At 38.5% G+C, this 23,508-nt stretch overlaps 1 protein-coding gene across 1 annotated transcript; it reads left to right on the top strand.

The window, feature by feature from the left end:
• Positions 1-603: 603 nt before the first annotated feature.
• CHMP4C (charged multivesicular body protein 4C) lies at positions 604-22,086 on the top strand (the record flags this gene model as incomplete). The annotated part of the gene is made up of 5 exons (XM_084230019.1): positions 604-962; positions 15,421-15,598; positions 18,687-18,801; positions 21,690-21,840; positions 22,025-22,086. Exons 1-5 carry the CDS (start codon positions 776-778, stop codon positions 22,084-22,086), a joined length of 693 nt encoding a protein of 230 aa, XP_084086145.1. The 5' UTR covers positions 604-775.
• Between the last annotated feature and the right edge of the window lie 1,422 nt (positions 22,087-23,508).

Genomic DNA, 23,508 nt, shown 5'->3' with positions numbered 1-23,508 from the left:
ATGCCACATAAGAATGATCTAGAATCTACCCATGCCAACTGGCAGCCAGATGCTCATCAACCTGCCCAACTTATACATCTGCCCAGTCCAACCTGCTGCTCCTGAAATAAACCCCTTGCCAGCACACCTGCAGCATAGTGGGGGACAAAAACCCGGAAAGCCCTTGTCTCCACTCACTTCACCGACCTGTCATACAATTCGACCAACGTATCGGATATTCTTACAAGGACGGAGACCTAAATAGAGGAACTGTGCTAACACACTCTCAAAGACACATAAAAAATCACCAGCATTAATAAAGCATTTGTTTATCCGTATCTGCAGGGTGCACTTCGGTAACACATAGTTTCAGGCCCCCCAGCCCTGGACCCCAGCAGCCCATGTTTGCTTTTCTCAGTCATTCACAAACTAGTCCTCAAAGTAGGCGTTCTAGTGTGGTGAAAGCAGCAACTTTGCTGCAGTCTTGTCCGTCTTTTCAGGTCTATTTTCTCCCTTTTCCCTTAACTCCGGAAGGGCCCTGTGGCGCCAGCGGGTCAAGTCCAACCCCACGCCCTCCCAGCCCGAGCCGCGCCGAGGGGGCGGGGCCGCGCCCGCTGCCAGGAAATGCCCAGGAGTGTTTGTCACCTGCTCCCGACGACTTGTTGATTCCCTGGAGTATCGCCGTTTTGGTCTGTAAGTCGAGTCTGGACGAAGAGTTAGCTCACCTTGCCCAGGCGCAGCCTGGGAGTGCTCCTGAGCGGTTCCCGGGTGCGCGCACACCCCCAGCCTCACAGCCATGAGCAAGTTGGGCAAGTTCTTTAAAGGTGGGGGCTCCAAGAGCCGAGTGCCTCCCAGCCCCCAGGAGGCCCTAGCCCGACTTCGGGAGACGGAGGAGATGCTGGGCAAGAAACAAGAGTACTTGGAAAACCGAATCCAAAGAGAACTCACCCTGGCCAAGAAGCACGGCACGCAGAATAAGCGAGGTAGGCTCGGGGTCCGGCCCCAGGTGAGAGCTGACTCCCTCCTACCTCCAGCTCTTTGGGGAAGTAACCTCCCAGCGGCCAGGTGCGTTCCCACAGCCTCTCTAGGAACTGGTACTGATTCTAGAGCTCCGGAGTGAACTGAGCAAAGTACCCTCTGGATGGCAAAATGGGATGGGACGCCAAAAATTTCTTCTTGCTTCAAAATATTTCTTGGTATCTGAGTGTTTGGGTGTCCCTTATATTTTGCTGCTGGCTCACCTCATCTAGGCCAGCGCTGCTGACCTGAGTACTAATAGCGTGTGTTCTGCTGTGTGTTTGTATACCGAACCCCACATTTTAATTTGCATGTAATCTCCAGTGAAGCATATTCTAATACATTCTAATTTACCTTGCTTCTCAGCTGTTGAAAAGTTTAGTTGACTGTTGGGCAGTTGAGATCATATGTGTGTGTATACCAATACTCACACACGTATAGTCAGGAAATTAAATTATATATTTATTTATATATATATATATATATATCAGGGAATTAAATATTAAATTTCCTATCACTGGATTTTGTCACAAAGAAAGGACTTTGAGTCAGTAATTAGTTTTGTTTTGCCTGGCAGACCTTGAACCCTTTGTTCTTTGCCAGTTCATTTTTTTTTTCCTGAAGTGTACAGCTCTCTCTATAGAGGCTAGAGCTAAACAGCACCCATGGCACATATAAAACCCCAATGAGAAGTTGAAGTAATTTTTCCCCTGTAACACCAGGCCAGAGACAGACTCAGAAAAATAAGTGATAATACATGACTCTGCTCACTATCAAACTCTGAATTTGCATTGTCAAGTCAGGCTTCTTTCATCATAAGGTAGTCTTGAGAGATTTAGCTTGCCCTAAATGATATTGCCATTGTTTAAAGAAGGGAAAGAATGTCTTCTGGGGATGACGTCGAAAATCCTACCACAAATGTGCCTGATGCATTGTGCCCATTTATTGCTAACAATAAAAAGGTCAAAGTTTCATTGTTTTTTTTTACTACTGCATTTAACTTTTATCCCGGTTATGGCGTGTCTTATAGCTAAGTGCTGCTTTCTATTTTTACTTTATGTCTGAAAATATTTTGAGAAGTTACTACATAGTAATTTCTAAAGCAAGAACATGCCATTGTGCTTACCAAAAAGTCTTTGGTTGTTGTATTACTTGGCTCTTGCTTTTCAGTTTGATGTGTACAGTGACATTCACTTAGCGTCTGTCCAGGCTTTTATTTTTCCCCTTTTTTTTTGGTCATCCATTCATTTCTGCACATATAGCTTTACCAAAAGTGGTGCTTTTTAAATATTATTATATATTGGTTTTAAAAATCTGAAAAATAAGCATCTTCTTTTAAAAGTGGTAAAAATGTTGATTTGCTTTCAGAAGACAAATGTAAAATAATGTAGGTCTTGCTGATTTTTTTTTTTGAAATGTTTTCTATGGACAATGTATGAAAATGGTTATACTTTGACTTTATAAAGAAGTCCCCTCAAATTATATATGACATTAATTAAGAATATCAATCTAACTTCCTTACATCAGAGAAAGCACAGATGCAAGTAAATCTGGTAGATTTCTATTTCACTATACCAAGTGGTACAGTGGTAAGAAATCCTGACCAGGGAAGGTCACTTACCTTCTGTGAACCTTTCATCCAGAGTGTATGGAGTACGCCTTGAAAGGATGTAAAGGTAGGACTTCATTGGGCTTCTGGCACAGGTTCAAAGACTTTTTGCCTGCTTGCTAATGTGTGTTTAATCAGTATATAGGCAGAATTAATCAAAAACTTGCTTTCATTGTAACTCAGCTAGGTGGTTCTTCTCATCTCAATCTTCTTGGCAGTTACCATAATCTACTAAAAGGACTTGAGTATTCACTACCAATGTGGTTTTGAAACACCTGTGGTATTCAAGACTCTGTTGATCTAACAGTATTACCAGAGGGAAGATTGTGAGGGGGGCCTGGAGCAGGTAGAGGGACTGATTGGTTGGCAATGGATGGTGATCGCATGTTTGGTGGTAGGTGTGGTGTGATGTATTTATCTGCTGAGGTCAGAAACTGTTCATCCCAAACCTGTACAATGTTTTAAACTAATGTTATCTTAATGATAATAATAATAATAATAAAAGATAATCTAAAAGAGTAATGGCTAGAGAAAGATTTATAATTTGGTTAAAAACTTTAAGAGGTCAGGGCTTCCCTGGAGGCACAGGAGGTTAAGATGCAACCTATGAAGCTATCCGCAGCCACTGCAGCATGAGTTCGATCCCCAGCCAGGGAGCTACCCACATGGAAGCAGATCTTGACTCTCCCACTGATCTCCTCAGCAGTGTACTTCAATCGATCTGCCTGTTCTGTTCCTCACTCTGTCTCTGGTGAACCTCTCACCCCTCTGGCCTGTACCCCAGTTCTTGTATAAATAAAGAAATCTTAAAAAAAAAACTTTAGGCGGTCAGAGATCCTTTAATACAATTTATTCAGATTGCTATGCTATTACTTTTTTTTAGCTGGTAATCAGCTTTGTGGAAAAGGAAACTTTTTATACATCATGTAATTTTTGTTTCCACTTCTTTTGAGTGCTGTCATCTAGAGCAGTTTTCAATCTGAGCTGTATATTCAAGTCACCTTGATGCCTGGACCCCACCTCCATAGATTGTGATAAAATAGGCGGGATGGGACTCAGGCATTAGTATTTTTAAAAAGTGGCCCTGGGTGATTCCACCTTGAGACCATCATTAAGAATTAGGAACCTAATCTGTAGTAGTATTAATGAGGTAGAAATACAAGCACTCTAAGTCTTGTGGTGCTTCCTAACCTTTTTTATATCATAGCACCCAGGGACACTGATGATATTTGTGTGCTTCTCTGGGATAGCCAGGGACCAGCAACTTGGACTCAGTGCCTTGGGCCTGTGGCCTTGGGAGCCAAAGGCTCCTGTTTTCGCTCAGGACAAATACCTCCTACCACACTGGTTTGGTGGAATACCTCAGGGGGGGGGTCACTGTGCTAACCTCCTTTATGAAATCTTTTAAAAATAATATCACTAAGACATGGCCATAGGTATTTTGCTTTGTCCAATTTTCAGACATTTGATAGAAAATAACTTAGCATTGTAGTTAAGAGCCTGAGCTTCAAAGCAGACAGTCCTAGGTTTGACTCCTAGCCCTGCCCTACCTCTTAAGAAATTTTAAGTGAGTTTATCTATTTACTCACCCTGTCTAATTCTCATTTTTGTCATTTACATAATGGCCATGATAAGGTTAAATTCTTACAGTTGTGAAGATAAATGCATAATGGTGCAAAGTCCTTAACTCAGTGCTCTATAAATATTAGCTATTGTTATTTTAAAAAGCATTTTTTAAAGCTGAAATTAGCTTCCTAGTAAGTTCCATTTACAGGTTCAAATTTTGTCTTTTGAAATAACATCTAATAAATCTACTTCATCTGTCAACTGAAGACTTTTCTCATAACTGAAGTCACCAGTCACTTCCCTGAGTCTCCTGTTCCACAACCTCACATCTTTGTCCTCAGTTACCCTCTACTGTGCTGAGATTTTTTTTTCCTCATCAGGGCTGGGTCTAGGGTGCGGTGAGTAAGATACCTAGGACACACTGTGTGACCCTGAGTGCAAGTGCCTCCTTAAGTTTGTACCCTAGGTACCTCTCTGTCCTCCACACTAGTCCTGATCCTAGTGTTTACTTTGTCCCATACGGAATAAGAACTCCAAATATGTAATTATATGAAAAGGGAAGCATCCAGTCTGGGGGTATCAGTAGGCCTCAGGCTGTTGGAATAGGTTGATAAAGATGGAAAGCTTGAGACAGGGATGAAGCGAATTTGGCCACAACCCCTCCTCATTACAAGGGATCCCAGTGAAACTAGGTGCTGAGGCCATTCCACCTCTTCATCAGGTGTCTTTTGGTGAATGAGACCTTAAAGCAGAGAGTCTTTGATTTAAATTAATTAAACCAGCTCACTTTGAATCCTGAAGAATTTACTTTTTTATTTTTTGCAAAGAATGAGTTTGATGTTGGAGTCATGAGGCAGACTTGGTCTTCCTAGGATCAGAGGTGTATGCGCAATCCCACTGGTTTAGCTCAGTGCTATGGGACCTCCTCAGACTCCTGAGTTTGCCTTTTATTATTTTATTTATTTATTATTTCATTCAGCTCTCCTAGGGCTGAATTCTACCGTCTCAGACACTGGAGACCAGAGAACTTATGTGTAAAGAGAGACACATCCGTGTCAGCTAGATGAGTGACAATCTAGTAAGGGCGAAAGTGTGATTTAGGTAATAGAAGAGACACACAGATTGCTTAGAAGCCGGACACACGGAACTTCCCGGAGATAGTACTAACCTGTGACCTCTGGCCTTTTTTTTTTTAAATTAATTATTTTTTTCCCTTGCAATGTTTGCTTTCTTTTCTCAGGTGTAGTCCCCATAGAATTCCCACCACCAGTTCACCCATGCACCATCACCATAGTCACTTGTGCTCTTCCCACCCTTGTTTTCTTTCCCTTTGCCTCCCCTCCCCTGCAGAATGTCTCTGATTTATAGTTGTTTGTTTATTTTTGTTTTGTTTTGTTGTATTTTTTGTTATTATTTTTTTCTTGATCCCCTATATTCCTCCTATAAGTAAAACCACCCAGTATTTTTCATTTTCCTTCTAACTTATTTCACTGAGCATAATCCCTTGAAGCGCCATCCATATTGCTGCGAATGGTTCTTTATCTTTTTTGATTGCTGAAAAGTATTCCACTGTGTAGATATACTACATCTTCTTGATCCAGTCATCTATTTTTGGGCATTTGGGTTGATTACAAGTTTTACCTATTACAAATAGTGCTGCAGTAAACATAGGGATGCATGTATTCTTTTGAATTAATGTTTTTTGACCTCCATTCTTTTTTTTTTTACATTTATTTTTATTTTATGCATACAAGAACTGGGGTACAGGCCAGAGGTGTTGGGGGGTGAGAGGATTCACCAGAGACAGAGTAGGGAGCACAACAGGTAGACCGACTGAAATACACTGCTGAGGGGAGCAGCAGGCCAGACAGGAGAGGTCTGCTGTGACACATGGGTCACTTCCCTGGCCGGGGATCAAACTCATGCTGCAGTGGCTGCAGGCAGCTTCATAGTGCTGCATCTCAATGCCTTGTACCACCTGGGAGGCCCCTGACCTCTGTTCTTAAAAGAGTTTCTCAGAATGTCGTCCTTAGATCACCTGCCTGCATCAGAATTCCTGGAGAAGGCTTGTTAAAATATACATTCACAAGTAACCCCTTTAAAACTGTAACTTAGTGGATTGAGTTAATATGGTACTTACTTAAAAAAAAGAAGTCTATGAAATTAGTTTGATATTTCTAATTTTTGTGAAATCATACTGGATTTCAGCTATCATTGTCTTCCTTTTTTGTGTGTGTGTGTGACCCTCGCCGGTGGCTGGGGATCGAACTGGCACTGCAGAAGCTGCGGGCAGCCTTGCAACCCAATGCTCAACCGCTACGCCACCAGGGGAGGCCCCATTGTCTTCCTTTCTAATTAATTCATCAGTAACTAGAGCGTTGTGTGTTTCTGTCTTCAGTTTTCCCTTACTGTTCTTTCAAGTATCTGTGGCACAGATTTTGACAGTTTGGTAGCTACTTCTAGAAGGGTACTTGGTATTGTTTCTTGTGTTATGTAACATTACATGGAGTTTGTTTTTCCCTTCAGACATTGGGAGCAGTATTATAAATATTGGAACATTCATTTTTCTTCTTCATCTAAATTCCACAGAGGTGGATAATAGAGTACATTTTGAGAAATATTTGCATTGAGAATTTTCTTTGTGGGGCCTCCCTGTGGCGCAAGGGGTTAAGCACCGCACTGCAAAGCAATCTGCAGCCTCTGCAGCATGAGTTTGATCCCCAGCCAGGCAGGGAGCAACCTACATGATGAGGCAGACCTCTCCTGTCTCTCCCGCTGCTGCCCTCAGCGTTGTGTTTCAGTGAATCTGCCTGTTCTGTTCCCCACGCTGTCTCTGGTGAATCCTCTCACCCCTCTATCTCTGGCCTGTACCCAGCTCTTTGTATACATAAATAACTCTTTAAAAAATATCATACACATGTGCACAAAAGAATTTTCTTTTTCTTATGCTATTTTGCAGTTTATTGAATCAGGCACAATAAAGTAGAATAAGATAGAAAATTTATTACTATCACCTTGATTATGCTAAGTGCTTTGATTATGCCTTCATTATGTTATTGACTTAACACAGTTTCAAGAAGCTATGGTGGGAGATTACAGAGAGCTTGGCCTCACATGTGCTTAGTATTAGTTGTGTGCTTTCCACTGTTTAAGACTTTCAGATTCTTTTCAAGATAATAGAAAAAAATGCATAGTGTTCTAAACAATGATATATAAAGCAATGTAAAAAATTCAGCATAATGCTGAATTTAATGCTTTTTAAAGTTTATGATGTTGTGCTTTGGGTGTTATGTCTGAAAAGGGCATGAATAATTTATTATTCTTATTTACTTTTTGTAATACACTAAAGAATACAGGAATATATTTGTAAAATATAGAGAGGATATTGAGAATTTTTTTTTCAGAAATTACATTTTCAATATTTTGCCTTAGTAAACTGTAAGCAGAACACTTACTATGTACTAGTAATTTTGTTTCTCCTATGTTTTCTGACTATCACTTGATAGAAGTCCTAACAAATATACAATTGTCTTAAAAGTTGACAGGAAAGCTCTAAAAAAAAAGTTGACAGGAAAGAAACAAAAAAGCAAGAATCTATATTAAATATGAAGCATATAGTATGCACTTCTTGAAAAAGTGACTATCATCTATCAGAGATTTTGATTCCTTACCTCAGACAAGTTGTGCTAGCTGGGAATTATTTGTTGGAAATATTTCGAACCCAGATCAAAGTTCATGTGGTCGTACTTTAAAATAGTAAGCACTCCAAACCTCCAGGAATGGCTCCGTCTATTGCTAAGTCCTTTCTTCGTATTTCTAACTTGTGAGTGTTTCCAGCAAGAGGATGGTTAAAAGTCTTATTCTCATCTGCTCTGTGCAACCTCCAACTTTTCCTTAATCTAACAATTTAGTACCTTAAATACCAACACTGTAATTGCTACCCTCAAAACAAAACAAACCTAAAAAAGCAACCAAATGAGAAGGATGATTTTAAAATTACAGAGAAGGAAGCATGGATGATTCTTTGCTAAAAATTAGAAATCCTTGCCTTAGACGTTGAAATTTTTCATTGAGCAATTAAAATTTAAAGTTTAACTTAAATAAAGTTTACACTTTTGTTTGGCTAAAATATAAATTTAGAGGATAAAATTATGTAACCAAATAATGATAAACACTTTGAATTTTTTATTCCTTATTTAAATATGAAATGTCTAGTGAATCTTTTTGTTTTTTACAGAGTGTTGCATGCGCCAAGGTTATAATGGGTGTGTCTTATTTGCTACTGCAGTGACGTTCAACAGGCCTTTCTCAGGGAGCAGTGCTACTTACATTACCAGTTCTTTCCATGCATTCATGCATGTAAAGTAAATGTAAAGATAGCTTTTGAATTAGAACAAAGACATTACCATAACTCAAAACTTGTATTATGTAAACTGATGCAAGAAAAATATCTTGATTGTGGTAAACCAACTTACATATATTACCAACTTATACATATTTTAAAGATCATGTACACACAAGCCTGCATTTTATCATTTTGTGAAGAGTATGGAAACTTTTATTTATGTAAATTATCTTGATTTATTGGGTATTCTATAAGAATATTCTTATATTCTTCTAGTTGAAATATTAAAGAATACTTAATATTCTTTAATTAAAGAGTTCATCAATTTCAAGGTACACCTATTTGAGAATTTTAAATAGTTTAACAGTCACCTTGAAGATAGAGAAATATAGTTCTTGAGGTTTGTTGATCAGAGTATCTCAAAAGAATAGTCATGGGATCATAAACAGTGAGAGTTGAAAGGGACAATAGGTATAAAATATATTGATTCACAGGGGCACCTGCAAGCTACAGGCACAGTGGTTGGAAATATTTATTGGTGCATCATATGAACAAGAAATAGTTGCTCAAAAGTAGAATGTAGAACCATATTATTAACACATATATACATATATATATACACACATATAAACACAGACACGTGTATACTTGTATAAATATATACACACATACAATATAAATTTATATCTGTAGATGTAGTTTTCTGTTTGATATTTACTGGTTTCATTTTCCTACTGTTTCCCTTATATTCCAGGTAATAGCAGGCCCATAAACAGTGCTAATTTGTGAAGTTATGAAAAAAGCTAATAACCAGTAAAAAACTCATTCACTCAAATGTCTGGTGCCAGACATTTAATTGGGGTTTTGCAAAGAATATGAAGTAGATTTTAATTTATTGGTATGTTGTTCCAATATCAGGGTAATTCTACTTGCCTGGCAATTGACCTTGGAGGCAATTAATTATAAGAAATAAGAATTTCAGTAAGTATTTAAAAATGAATCTTTTACACAAGCATTTCTTCCCTTTTTTGACAACTCAAGGCTGATAGCTCTTTTAGGTTATGACCTACCTAGCCACTCACATTTGTTTCCTCTTACTGACATCCTGGCAGTAAGAACTGTATCATCTCCAAAAGCTCTCTAGAATGAGGAGAGGGGCATCACTTCTATTGGAAAAGGAGTTTAACTTCCTTTATCTAATTACTGTCTTTCTAGAGATAGGAGAGGGCACTGGTCATACCTTTCTACTCTTTATGCTTTAATATATTAATCAATCACTATCTCATTTTTTATACAAATTCTGCTCAGTGTTACTGATAAGCTTACATCAACACTCCACTTCAGTGCCCTTTCCTTAAAAGAGCTCTTATTTCTTTTTCCTTCTTACTTTTCTATAAAGTATCTGCTTTATCATCATGCCATCCCACACATCACTACTGTGTTCTAATCTTTTTTTAGATTTTTATTTATTTTTTAATGATATTTAATATTGGTGAAACTTCTGAAAATATGGAGTTCACATATAAGGTCCACCTAGTGTGCAAGCCAGTGTGATTCCTGGTTTCTAATATAGCTTATTTAGAAACTTTACCTTGTTTAGTATGAGATTTGCAGTAGTGTGAGGCTTGGGAGCTGTAAGAATCATTTGAGTAATACTTTTCAACATTTATATTCCTTACTGAGCATGTGTTTGAGTTTATGTGTAGGAAGTCACCAAAACTTCATCTGCACCGCCTCCTCTATGAAGCTGACCCTTCCTCTGCAGAGAGAGCTTGGATATGTCTTTGTATTCACTATGCCTTGTATATGTCTCCTGTCATTCTCCTCTATGTCTCCTCTACTGCTTGACATGAATTCTGTAACTTATGCATGATAGTGTCCCTGTACAATGCCTATAACATAGTTGATGGTTAATAAATACTTATTGAATGATGAATGAGTTACTGAATGCTCATTTCATATTTTGCCTCCTCTGAGATCATAGCCTTACTTCTTTGTCTCTGCAGTTCTTGATATAGTGCCAGGCATGTGCTAGATCTTCAGTATATACTTGTGGAGCGATTGAAATTAATGGATAAAGAATATCTTTTTAAAGGTAAAAAGGCCACGGAAATTCACAATGAGGTTTCCCTAGTCAAGTGAATTTTAGAACTTTCTAGTATTTCCCTAATTTTTTCCAATCTAACCTGCAATTTTGAACAGGAACATTTTGTTTTTGTTCCATTTATGAAATACTTAAGATGACATTTATTTAGATTGTATTTTTTGAGAACTTAAAGGAGGCTCCATAAATAGAAATATTGTTTAGATAATGAAATTATTTGTATATGAGGAAGATCAGGGTTTACATTAAAATTTCTCAAATAAAACAATGTGATTATGAGACATCTGAGTTAAAAGCAACAGAAGCCATTACAATTATTTGTGACATATGTATCTTATGCCCTCTCTAAGTCTCAATTTTTAGGCCTTCTGTAGAGATCAACCATTCCTGGGTCAGAGGAACAGTGTCATACAGTCTCACATTTCACAAAGGAGGTTATCCCTGCATAAGATGGCTCCTAAAGTTTTCTTACTTTTTGCCAACTTAACAATGCATGCATTTATACACCCCGAATAAGTAAAGCACCACAGATTGACCTTTAAAACCAGGACAACCTGGGCATTATATGAGCAATACAATAAGAACTCTTTTCTGCTACTTCAAGTTATTTTTCATAGATGACTAAAAGCTTCCCTCGGCAGCACAGTAAAGCTGAATGGGGTACTTTAATTTTAATTCAAGTGGACAATTTTAAAATGTTAGTCCCAGTTCTCAAAGGGCTGTAGTAAGGGCTTTTCTCGTGTCCCTTAGCAGCAGTGTGCTGCAACAGGACACAATTCTGCATTACTGAAGGAACACCACTGTTACGTGAAGAGACAAACCCCTGACTGTTTTTTCTAGCACAGGAATATAGTAGGTTCCTTTGTTTTAGGAAGGATGTTGTTCAGGTTTCACCAGCTGATAAAAAACACATCCAGGAGTTTGGAAGATTGAATTGCACCTTCCACACAGGTTAAATTACTTGGCTTTAAAAATGTCGGGTTTTGCCAAATTGGGAGTAATGCTTGACTTACAGCATTTGTTGCATGCCTTTGAAAAATATATAGCTGCTTTTTCCTCCAAATTGTTTATTGAAAAACAGAGTTAAAGCCTGTCCAACTCAGAGTGGGCCAGTGGGCTCATAATTTCACATGAGAAATAGCCTATGGGAAACTCCTCACATACAATTCTTGGCTCTTTGGAACAGAGGCCTCTTGTAAGTTTTGGGGAAAGCTTAATGTGCTGCGCAGAGGTCACAGGAAGTGTTAGATATCCTGAGCCAGATCCAGTCCTGTAGAAGTCATCAGTTTTGTTCATACATGGTTTTGGGGGAAATATAAACTGGCATTAAAATTTGGGAGATTTTGCATGCAAATCCAGATTTCTTGCTTCTTTTGAATGTGTAGAAGACTGGGCTACACTTTGTATGGCTCCTGTGGGCTGAAGCCATGTGGTGTTACTTCCATTAGATCAGGTTTATGTTCTCCTGGTCAGGGAGCTCCCACTTCTTCCTGTTGACTCTTTGATACCAGTTCAGTATATGCTGCCATTTATTGTCACTCTTATACTATTTTTTATTGCTATCCCAGAGAAATACTTTATCTTTGTCTCTCACACAGATGAGAAAAAAAAGAAGGTCTTTCCCTAACCTCTCTCTGCTTCTCTTATTTTCATTACTTGCCTGGCTCCTGAGTTTGTGACCCCTGTGTAGTTTGTGGGAATGGGGATTATAGTATAAGCTGAGATCTCAACTCTTAGTGAACTTTTAAATTTCTCCCATGTATTTTGAGGGCAGAAGCCATATGTTAACATAGGCATCAGAAATTTTGCCCAAACAAGAACTTATTATTATTAATAACCAACAAACTTGGGCATTATATCACATGGTCTCCATCATATAGATCTGAAACTTTGTGAAAGAGATGATGATGGTGGTGAAAATCCCTAAAATTTAGTGATCACTCATCATTTCAATTAATCCATAACAACCAAATGAGTTATAGCCTCCTTTCCTGAGAGTACCATGTAAGGCCATGTAGCGATGGATAGTAGGGGTCAGATTTAAAAGTGGTTACTTAGTTCCAAAACACAATGTTTTGGGCCTCCCTGGTGGCACAAGGGATTAAGCACCACACTGTAAAGCAATCCGCAGCCTCTGCAGCATGAGTTCGATCCCCAGCCAGCCAGGGAGCAAACCACATGGTGAGGCAGACCCCTCCTGTCTTGCCCACTGCTCCCCTCAGCAGTGTATTTCAGTCAGTCTGCCTGTTCTGTTCCCCACTCTGTCTCTTGTGAATCCTCTCACCCCTCTATCTCTGACCTGTACCCCAGCTCTTGTATACATAAATAAATCTTTAAAAAAACACACACAATGTTTTGTTTTTATCTCCTCGCTATTGTTTTTGTTATTATTCAAGTGAGGAGATACCACGTAAGGAGAGTTAAGGTCATGCACCAAGGTTATTCTACACAGTTATTAATTGTTAGAGATAGATTAAAATACAGATCCAGTGACTCTAAAGCTTTATCCTGTATAGCAAATTACATTTCTTGATTTTTGAAAGGAATCTAAAATTAATTCTTGCTAGGAAATATGGTATGATTTTTAACGGAGAACTTAAAAAAACTCTCAAAAAATTGTAAATGCTTTTGGTTCATTGGTATCAGTTAGGTTCCAAGTAAGCAGATATATCTGACAAGGAGGGGACACAATTTGAGCATTGTACTTCTGGGTATGTTGGGTGGAGATGGACAGTTTGGAACTTAGCTTCTTACTATGATGAATAATTTTTGTCCTGCACCTATCAAATGTGGAGCTGTTTTATAGTGTTATGTTCCTGTTAGGGGAGTTGTGGTGAAAAAACAAGTAACTTTTTGCTTAGTTGTCTCAGAAATAAGATATAAAATCTCATTAATGAATGATGTTCTGTAAATCACTATTAACTAATAATAATAATACCTAGTTCTAAGTCCCTACCATACACAGGGACTTTAACAAATTATTTTCCATAAATTATCACTTATTCCCACAATAGCCACCCAGCTTCATGGGATTATATTGATTTATTTTGCTTAGCATAATCAACTCCAGTTTTATCCATGTTGTCATAAAAGGCAAAATTGCATTTTTTTTATATTGAGTAGTATTGCATTGAGTATATGCACCACAAGTTCTTTATTCTGTTATCCATTGATGGGTATGTAGATTGTTTCCATGTCTTATTTGTTATTAATAATGTGGCTGTGAAATAGGGGTGCATAAATCTTTTTGAATTGTTTTTGTATTTTTTGATAACTATCTAAAAGAGGTATTACTGGGTCATATGGTATTTCCATTTTTAGATTTTTAAGGAATCTCCATATCATTTATGGAGGGCCCTGCTTTACATGCTCACCAACAGTGTACAAGAGTTCCTTTCTCTTTATACCCTCACCAATAAATACAGTTTCTGGTCTGTTTGGTATAAGCAATTCTCACAGCTTGTATCCTAAGTTTTGAATTAGATGCTGATTGTTTACCTTCAAGCAAGTCTTTTAATTTCTCTGTGTCTCAACTAACTTGACTTTAAAATAGGGAAATGGGGCTAGAATACGTAGTCATTCAGGTCCTTTCTCGCCCTAAAGCATTATACTCTGTTGCATGACTTTTACTTGTATTTCTATTCTTTTTCCAAAACTCTTCACTGACAGAAACATTTTCTGCAGTATTGAAACAGGTACAGAGAGGGCCACAAAAGAGACCACAGGATCTTTGAGACCAGAGAGCCTCCAAAAAGCCCCAAAAGGCCAAAAACGAAAACCAAGAGCTATAGACTAACAAAGGACAGTGCCTGATAAGAGGACAGGTCACTGTCTGAGTTCTCACCCGAGTGCACACTTGCAAGAGACCTCAGGCTCCAGGAACAGCAGCCATGGGTTTTTTTTTACAAACAGGGCAAACAAAGAGCTCACTGTACCCACAAGTGGTGGCTGCTCACCCAGGTACCAATAACAAACAGCTCTTTGAGGCACCAGGCCCAGGGCTTTTGGTGCTCCTCTCAGGCAATGTCAGATACAGGACAGAGGCCCAGTCCTTGACAGAGTCCATTAGCTTCTCTTCCCTCCTCGGAGGGCGGCTGCTGGATGCTTCTTTTCCTCTTTCTTCGGAGGCTGGAACTGTCTTCTTTTCTTCAGGGGTCTGACATTGTCGCTCCTTCTTCTTCGGGGCCCTGGTCCTCTTCTTTCGAGCTGGGGTCATCATCTCCTTTCCTTTGGGGGCTTCTCTTGTCCTCTTCTCTCTCCAAGAGCTCTGGTCATCATCTCCTTCTTCTGTGGGCTCCCTTAGCCCCCCTCTAACACTGGTTTATATCCTCTTTCACCCACAAGTCTGATTGGACCATTTAGCACCAGTCAGCTCATGGCTCACACCTGATTGGTCCATTACAAATGGCAGCTACTGGGCTGTGAGGAGCAACTGCCACAACTGACAACTGACTTGGGGTGGGGCCGCAGGGTTGAAAGGACGTCACTGTTCTGCTGGCTCCCATCACTAAGATGGCTGGGTTCCCATAACAGTATATTTCATAGTGTATGAAAACTGACCTTTTATCTTTCATAGTTGCCAGATATTTGGAAGAAAAGATTAAGAAAATGTTGGAGGGGGTTGTAGCTGGTGCATGTGATTGGAAGGCCAGTGGTTACCTTTAATTTTCTCAGTTTTATTGGTATCTTCTGTGTGTTGAGGCGTCAACCATGCTGAGTCTGTGGTTGGGACTAGGCAAATGTCTCGAGTGAGTGACATAGGCTCTCTCTTGTTATAAATGTGGCCTCTTCCTTATTCAGCTGCATTACAGGCACTAAAGAGAAAGAAACGGTTTGAGAAGCAGCTCACCCAGATTGATGGCACACTATCCACCATTGAGTTCCAGAGAGAAGCCCTGGAAAACTCACACACCAACACCGAGGTGTTAAGGAACATGGGCTTTGCGGCAAAAGCAATGAAAGCAGTCCACGAAAACATGTAAGTGACTTGGTCTCCTCTGAGTCAGTGTTGGGAACAGCCTTGGAACTATATGATGATTTTGACAGGACTGGGCTTACTCTTTTGAGGCTTTATGATGTGTTGGAATGGAATGCTTCTTCAGACAAAGAATAGAAGCTGTAGTGGTAAAGGGAAACAAAACAAAACATGAAGAAAAGGACATTTATTTCCCTGTTAATGATGTCGAGTCAACTCACTATTGCCCAACATGCCACCTTTAAAATACATTCATTCTATAATCTTATAAAAACTTGAATGTCAAATTCAGGAAGGATATTAGAACTATAAAATAATAGTTCTCAAACTTTGGTGGAAATAGGATTACCTCATGAGCTTCTAAAAAAACCACAAATGCTCCTTCAAGAAGGAGGGCCCTTTTTCATTTGTTCGCTTTCATCAAGTTCTTAAGGTGATTCTGATAGTAATCAATATTTGAGAATCTTGACATAAAATATTAGTTAAGGATATGGATTTGGGGGTTAGATTTTCTAGGTTAAAATTCCAGTTCTACAAAGTGCAAAGTACTTTGCCTCTTCTTGGTTTTTTCCTTACGTGTAAACCACTTACCTGGTGATAATTGTGAGACTCATTGAAATACTAAATATAATGCACTTGACATAGTTCCCATCACAAAGTAAGCTCTCAATTAATATTGACTTGGTATTGGGGTGGGTAACAGTTTGGTTTACATTCACACTGGGAAATCAATTACTGGGCCCAGATCATTTCCTGAGATTAGATATCAGGGTGAAGTCTGGGCCAAAGATGCTCAAGAGCAGTAAGTACCTGAGGGATGTAGAGAAGTTTCCATGGATTGGAAAGGTGGAAGAGGATGGGTCAGTGAAGACATCTGTGCTAATATTTTCTTGTCTTGATGATCGGCTGTCATTTTAGACAACTTCACAAAGGTCCTCTGTTTGTAGTAGGGCAGGTGCTAAAATTATTCAGGAACCATCGCCTTTCTATTTAGGTAGCTTTACAGCATCGTCACATTGTGTTCCTTTTGAGAAAATTTCACTCATAGGCCCAAACTTTAGCCATACCTTTCTCATATACATTTTTTCCATAAAGCTATTCTCTATATATTCATAATGTATATAAGAATTGGGGGGGAAAGGATGATAGGTAGATGGCATAAGTATTCTTAGTTACTATATAGAGTCTGGGAAATTTGCAAGTTTTTTTTTCCCACTGAGAATCAAAATTTCATTGTTAAGATCATTAACAATGAGGAAACTTCTTTTGTTTCTCCTTTTGTTCTAATCAGTTTGGCCTGGTTTCAGACTTGGAGGAATGATTCCGAGTCAGGGAATAGAGAAGTGGGTCTGATCCTAGCATTTAGAAGCTTCCAACTCAAGCTGGTGGTTAGGGGCCTGTGGCACCCAGGTGCTGGAAAATGTCTTCAAAACACCTATCCAGAAACTTCTCCAAAGAGGAAATGCAAATGACCAACAGGCATATGAAAATATGTTCAACATCACTTGTAATCAGGGAAATGCAAATCAAAACTACCATGAGATACCATCTTACACCAGTGAGAATGGCACATATTAAAAAAAACTAGCAACAACAAATGTCGGCGAGAATGTGGAGAAAAAGGAACTCTCCTGCACTGCTGGTGGGAGTGCAAAATGGTCCAACCACTATGGAAAGCTGTGTGGAGATTTCCTAACCTTCTAAAAATAGAGCTTCCATATGATCCAGCAACTCCACTCCGAGGTGGACAAAGGACACAGAAACATTAATTCAAAAGGGCACCTGCACCCCTATGTTTGTAGCAGCACTATTTACAATAGCTAAGCTATGGAAACAACCCAAATGCCCAAAAATAGATGACTGGATCAAGAAGATGTGGTACATATACACAATGGAATATTACTCAGCAATCAAAAAAGATAAACTCATGCAATTTGCAGCAACATGGATGGAGCTGGAAGGGATCATGCTCAGCAAAATAAGCCAGAAAGAAAAAGAAAAATACCGAATGGTCTCACTCATCATAGCAGGAATTTAGAAAACCTAAATAAATGACCAGGAAAAAGACTAATTGCAATAAAGTAAAAATCAAAATCACCAAGCAGCTATAGACCAGAGACACACTACAGTGGGGGGTTGGGGAAGGAGAAGAGGGATTAGGGTCAGAATAAGGGGGGTGGGAATTGTATGGGGAATATAACCAAAATGAAAATGCATACATTATGCAAAAATGAAAAATGATGTTAAAAATTATATAAAATAAAATAATTTATATAAAAAAAACACCTGTCCATTCTAGGCCGATGGTCACCTGAATACTTTTGCTGAAGTTGCTAATTCTTCTTAGGGTTCATAGGCTTCACCCTGCACTCATCAGTAATTTTCCAGGGCATCAGCAGTCATGGGAAAACCTCAGGGAGTCAGTATCTCTGAGTTACTAAATATTCTAGAAAATAGATGGTTCATTCAGAGTTTAGCAACAAAAGGTTGCTGTCAGATAGTGACTGCTGAGAGGGGCCACCGCTTCCCTGAGTCATGGTGGTCCTGGGTGGTCCCTGGCACCATTTCCTGAAGAATTGATACATAACAACATATGTTCAAATTTACTTATTTCCTACCAGACAAAATTGCAGAATGAGCCTACAAATATTAAGTTATAAATTAACTTTATCTCTAGTGACTCCCAATGTAATGGTTATCATTTAGTATTTATTTTTTTAATCATTCAATTTTATTATTTTTTTATTTTATATATGTTTTTTTACATCATTCTTCATTTTTGTACTATGTATGCTTTCTCATCTCGGTTATAGTCCCCATGAAATTCCCACCACCAATTCACCTGTGTACCATCACCATAGACCCTGGTGCTCTATCATTTAATATTTAAAATATATGTGCCTATACAGGATTACTAATTATTTAATGCAAACTTCTTAAAATCGATAAGTATTATCCCCAGAATTTTTGTTATCCTGCTGAAATAAGTAAGAGTTTCTGTTAAATTGATTCATTTTTCATATGGAATTATATCTCAATTTATCATTTGAAACTAAAATTCTAAACTATTTCATAAAATATTATTTCCCAGGGATCTAAACAAAATAGACGATTTGATGCAAGAGATCACGGAGCAACAGGATATTGCCCAAGAAATCTCGGATGCATTTTCTCAACGGGTTGGATTTGGTGATGACTTTGATGAGGTGGGTGACCCGTATAAAGAATGTGGCATTGTGCCTGCTCTAAATGACAGCTTCCCACTATATCTAGCAGACAGGTTTCCTTATTACTTAAACAGTAAGCAATATTTGTTAGAAATGTACTTCTCATGAGAAGAAAATGAAGTGTTGTTTGCTCCGATTTAAAGGAAAGATTAATATAGTTTGGCAAACAGTCCCTAATTAAGTTTTCAGCTATTAAGGAAAAGCAGCATGTGATTATGTTAAGTTAGTGACTTTTAATGGTTGAAGCCTAAATAGCGCCATTACGAGGAATTGAGTGCTCAAACATCTGGGCAAAACAAAGCAGGCTGTGTCACTCTGCACGGAACAGACGTATTATGCTTTGTAGTTGTTAAATTAGGGGTTAGGCTGCCTCTGTTTATTACTCAGGCTGTGAAACAAAATAAATGTGGAGTACGTTATTAACACACATTCCATTTAGATTAATCAGTTCAATAATGCAAACTATAATTATAATGGCAGTATTGTACTGTGGATTTCAAGTGTTCCACGCAAAGCATACACAAATAGAATGAGTATGTATTTTGAAAAGTTTCTAATCCTCACATTTGTCTGGCAAAGAATCTCACTTCTTACATTTATATGGTATTAAAAATGATACTTCTAATAAGTAGAATTGAGCTTTCACAGAATCCTAGAAAATGAGAATTGGGTATCAAGTAGAAATTGGAAAAATTTAGTTTTGAGGCCAAATCTTTCCCAACCATGACTTAAGGATGGTTTTTACCTGTTTAAAGGATTGTAAGGAATAGCAGTCAAAACAAAGAAGATTATGCAGCAGATTCTATATGCGACCTGAAAAGCCTAAAATATTGCTACCTGGCTCCTTACTAAAAAAGTTTGCCAGGGGCCTCCCCGGTGGCGCAGCGGTTGAGCGCTGGGTTGCGAAGCTGCCCGCAGCCTCTGCAGTGCCGGTTCGATTCCCGGCTGCTCCCCAGCCGCCAGAGGAGGGTCCCACATGGCGTGCAGACCTCTCCTGCCGCCCGCTGCTCCCCTCAGCAGTGTACTTCGGTCCTTCTGCCTGCTCTGCTCCCCGCTCTGGCTCTGGTGAATTCTCTCACCCTCCCGCGCTTCTGACTGTACCCAGTGCATGTATAAACAAAACAAACAAACAAATAAATAAATAAAATAAAACATGCCTCTAAAAAAAAAAAAAAAAGTTTGCCAACCTCTGGTTAGACTAACAGACATCTAATGAGTGCATTATGATTTGGTAGAATGGACTCTGGACTCATGAGGGCATCTGGACTTACCATTTATTACTAAAATTTATCTAAGTCCCTTCCCCTTTTTGACCCTTAGTTTTCTCATCTATAAAGTGAAATTTAGTAGATTACTAGATTATCTCTAAAGTTTCTTAAATTCTAAAATTCTTTTATCAATGATCAAATAAGTATTTGATAGGTGAAGGCTGAAAATGATGGCGGAGATGATATTCTGCTATCTCATTTGCTAAAAAAAAAATCAGTGTCTTTTCAAGACTGTTGATAACTGTCATGTGTTATTAGAATTCTGGGCACACATCAATGTAGTATAGTGTATTCTACCATTTACTATATTTATCCCTAATGTTTTGTGAGCAGAAAAGGTTCATGAGAATACTTATTCTAAAGGCTCTTTATTTATATAGTCTGTGGAGAACCAGAAAGCACACAGTACATCACAATTCGACATTCACAGAAAGCATACACTACACCACAATTCGACAGTCACATGATCGAATGCTTTCATGTTTTATTTCCTTTTCATGGCGTAGATTTAACGAAGGTCAGATAATCATTCATCTTGCCGCAAGTCTGACCCATTGATTTGATCAAATTTTGTGCTTGGTTTAGATACCTCCTCTCTTGGCTCATAGTATTGTTGCTCTCATTTCATTATCAGATAAATGTTTATTCATATGCATTTTCCCTACTTTCAATAATAAGTTCCTTAATATAGGGACCATTGGTTCAACTTTGCCTCCCCAGCTTTGAGTTTAATGTGTGCCAGAGTGAACTCTCAATAAATTTGTTCAATGATTAATGAGTGAATACAAGAAGGGTCTCTTTGGTCAAATATAAGTCTTAGGTAATTTCTAGGGGTGACAGCAACAGAATTTCAGTGATGACAAACTTAGCTGAGGTGGTTGGAATTTCCCTAAGGACCTCTGGAGCCAGCTAGATCTGAACAAGTACAAGTCATATTAGATCTGTTATTAGGTAACTCATACTGTTAAAATCTCAAACCAGTCTTACCTCTCTAAGGTTCTTGGCTCAGAAAATAGTTTAGGATTATGCCATACTCTCTGGGACTATTGCTAAAAGAAAGAGATGCAGTTTATCTACGTTGAGTTGTAACTTTCTTAATCCAAGCATACAGCATGACTTTTATTGGCTTTGGTATTTTAACAAAGGAAGACATGCTATCTTTGATTCTTTTTACTTTCTGTACATTATTGTGGGTTTGCTGTACTTATTTTATTTTCAGTAGCATTAGCCCAAATGAAAACATTTATTTTCTCCAATTAAAGTTTCACAGATTCTTAATTCAACAGAAGTGAAAAGACACTGCGAAAATGACAGGCAAGGTGTAAATTTCCTAGAAACTGTGGAGATTATATTTTCAGCTAGCATAAATTGAATATCTGTTTACTGAAGTATTATAAGATTAACTGCAACAATTTGCACCACCCCAAATATTCATTTTTTAATCATTGTTCAATGTTGCAAAAAAGGCTTAGTCTTAAAATAAATATTCCATTTCACTGGGTTCTCACATATCAATGGGGTAGCAGATGTTGATTGTGTTTGGGGAAACCCACTTCTTGAAACGTTAACTCCGTAATTCTTTCTTTCTCCTCTGTTCAGGATGAGTTGATGGCAGAACTTGAAGAATTGGAACAAGAGGAACTAAATAAGAAGATGACAAATACCCGACTTCCAAATGTGCCTTCCTCCTCCCTCCCAGCACAGCCAGACAGAGTACCAAGCATGTCCTCTGCACATCGGTCCCGAGCAGGTCTGTTCCCCATCACCCTCATTGGTCAGATAATGGCCTCAAATCATAGCCACACTCCTCCCTTAGAGCATTTACTGTTTTATTTCCTAAATATGCATCTTTTCATACATAATTCATAGCCTGTTTTCTGTGCTGAAAGTGTGAATATCACCAATTACTAATTTGTATCCATTGTATGTTTCAGTATCTTCCAGGAGGACAGAAGAGGATGATGACTTCAAACAACTGGCAGCTTGGGCTACTTAAACTAACATGGAAATTTTTTACACCTATTTTAATGAGCTATACATAAGACATGAAAAAAATGTGCCCAGTTCAGAAGCTTAAAAGACTGTTTTATATTTGCACTAGAGGAATAATTAATTATCCTTTAAGCCTCAAAAGTAAAAGTTATAAAAGGAGTCTCATGTAGACAGAATCAGGGGTGGAAAGGGGCTTTCTGGCAGCTTCTTGGAGGATCCCTTCTTACTGATAGAGGAATTCTACCATGATCACTACTGTATTTCTAATTCTGGCACATAGTTGGTGCTCTCTGTGTATTTGTTGAAAGAAAATTGAATTCTGTTAACACAAAAAGCACATAACAGTTTATAATTAATTTCGGAGAGATATGTGTAGGATAACTGGGGGGAATTCACTTGTTACTATGCGAATGCAAGTTTACTGCGTTGACCCATGTTAACAGAGATGTAGCCCATGGTAACTCTAACCACCCCACACCTCTTAGGAGGGACTTCATATAGAGATGTCTTGTATGAGTCTATCCATAAGTAGTTTCACTTGAGTTTTGCAGTTTAAAATCTTAAAGAAGCTTTAATTGACATTTATTATGCCAATTAAGCTTGGAATGGGGCAATGGATGCATTTCCCAAAATGTCTGAAAGCACTAACAGCTTACACTGCTGAGCAAGGATCCCCTGGGTGTAATTTAGCCACTTAGGAAGCTGCGTTAACACTCCCAGGCCATTATGATGCTGTTATGGCTTCAGCGTGCTAAATGTGTGAATGTGCATTCTTTTCTCTTTTGTACTCTGTGATACATTTCTTTATACTTTACAGCATATTTCTTGTAAATACATAAAAATATAGACAATTAAAAGTTTACCTTGAATAAACTTTTGCCCAATATTTTTTGTAAATGAAAGTAAATTACATATTTATGTATTGCCCATAATATGTTGTAGACCGTAACATGACAAATATTATTGTATGACGCATCCTAGTATCCCCTGCACTTGCTTAGCACCATGATGAAACGGAAGGAGCACTAGACCCAGAGGTAGGAGTTCTGGATTCCAGCCCCTGCTTTACCACTAATACATTATGGCCAGGCATGTCCTAAATTGAATCTTGGCTTCTTCACAGGAAATCTAAGAGTTGGACTTCATGAGAGCTGAAAATATCATCCTTCCCACAACCTTGTTCCATAAGCTTTTCTCCTTGGTAATTTTTCCACCCTCCACAATACAGAGACCAAATCTTACTGATCCCTTAAATCTTAGTTAAAGCACTTTGGGTTTGGGGGATTTTTTTCCTGACTGTACAGACTAAATCAAGACTCTCCATTACCTGCCTTCATAGGACTCTGCTTTCTCTCCTGTCACTTATCCTGGCTTGTGTTGCACATTTACCTGAATGATTACTAAACTATTGTTGCTCTTCCCTGCC

Source organism: Talpa europaea (assembly GCF_964194135.1).
Source record: "Talpa europaea genome assembly, chromosome: 3".
Taxonomy (NCBI): Eukaryota; Metazoa; Chordata; class Mammalia; order Eulipotyphla; family Talpidae; genus Talpa; species Talpa europaea.
Note: the sequence above shows the minus strand (reverse complement) of the source record. Positions and strands in the feature narration are given on the sequence as shown.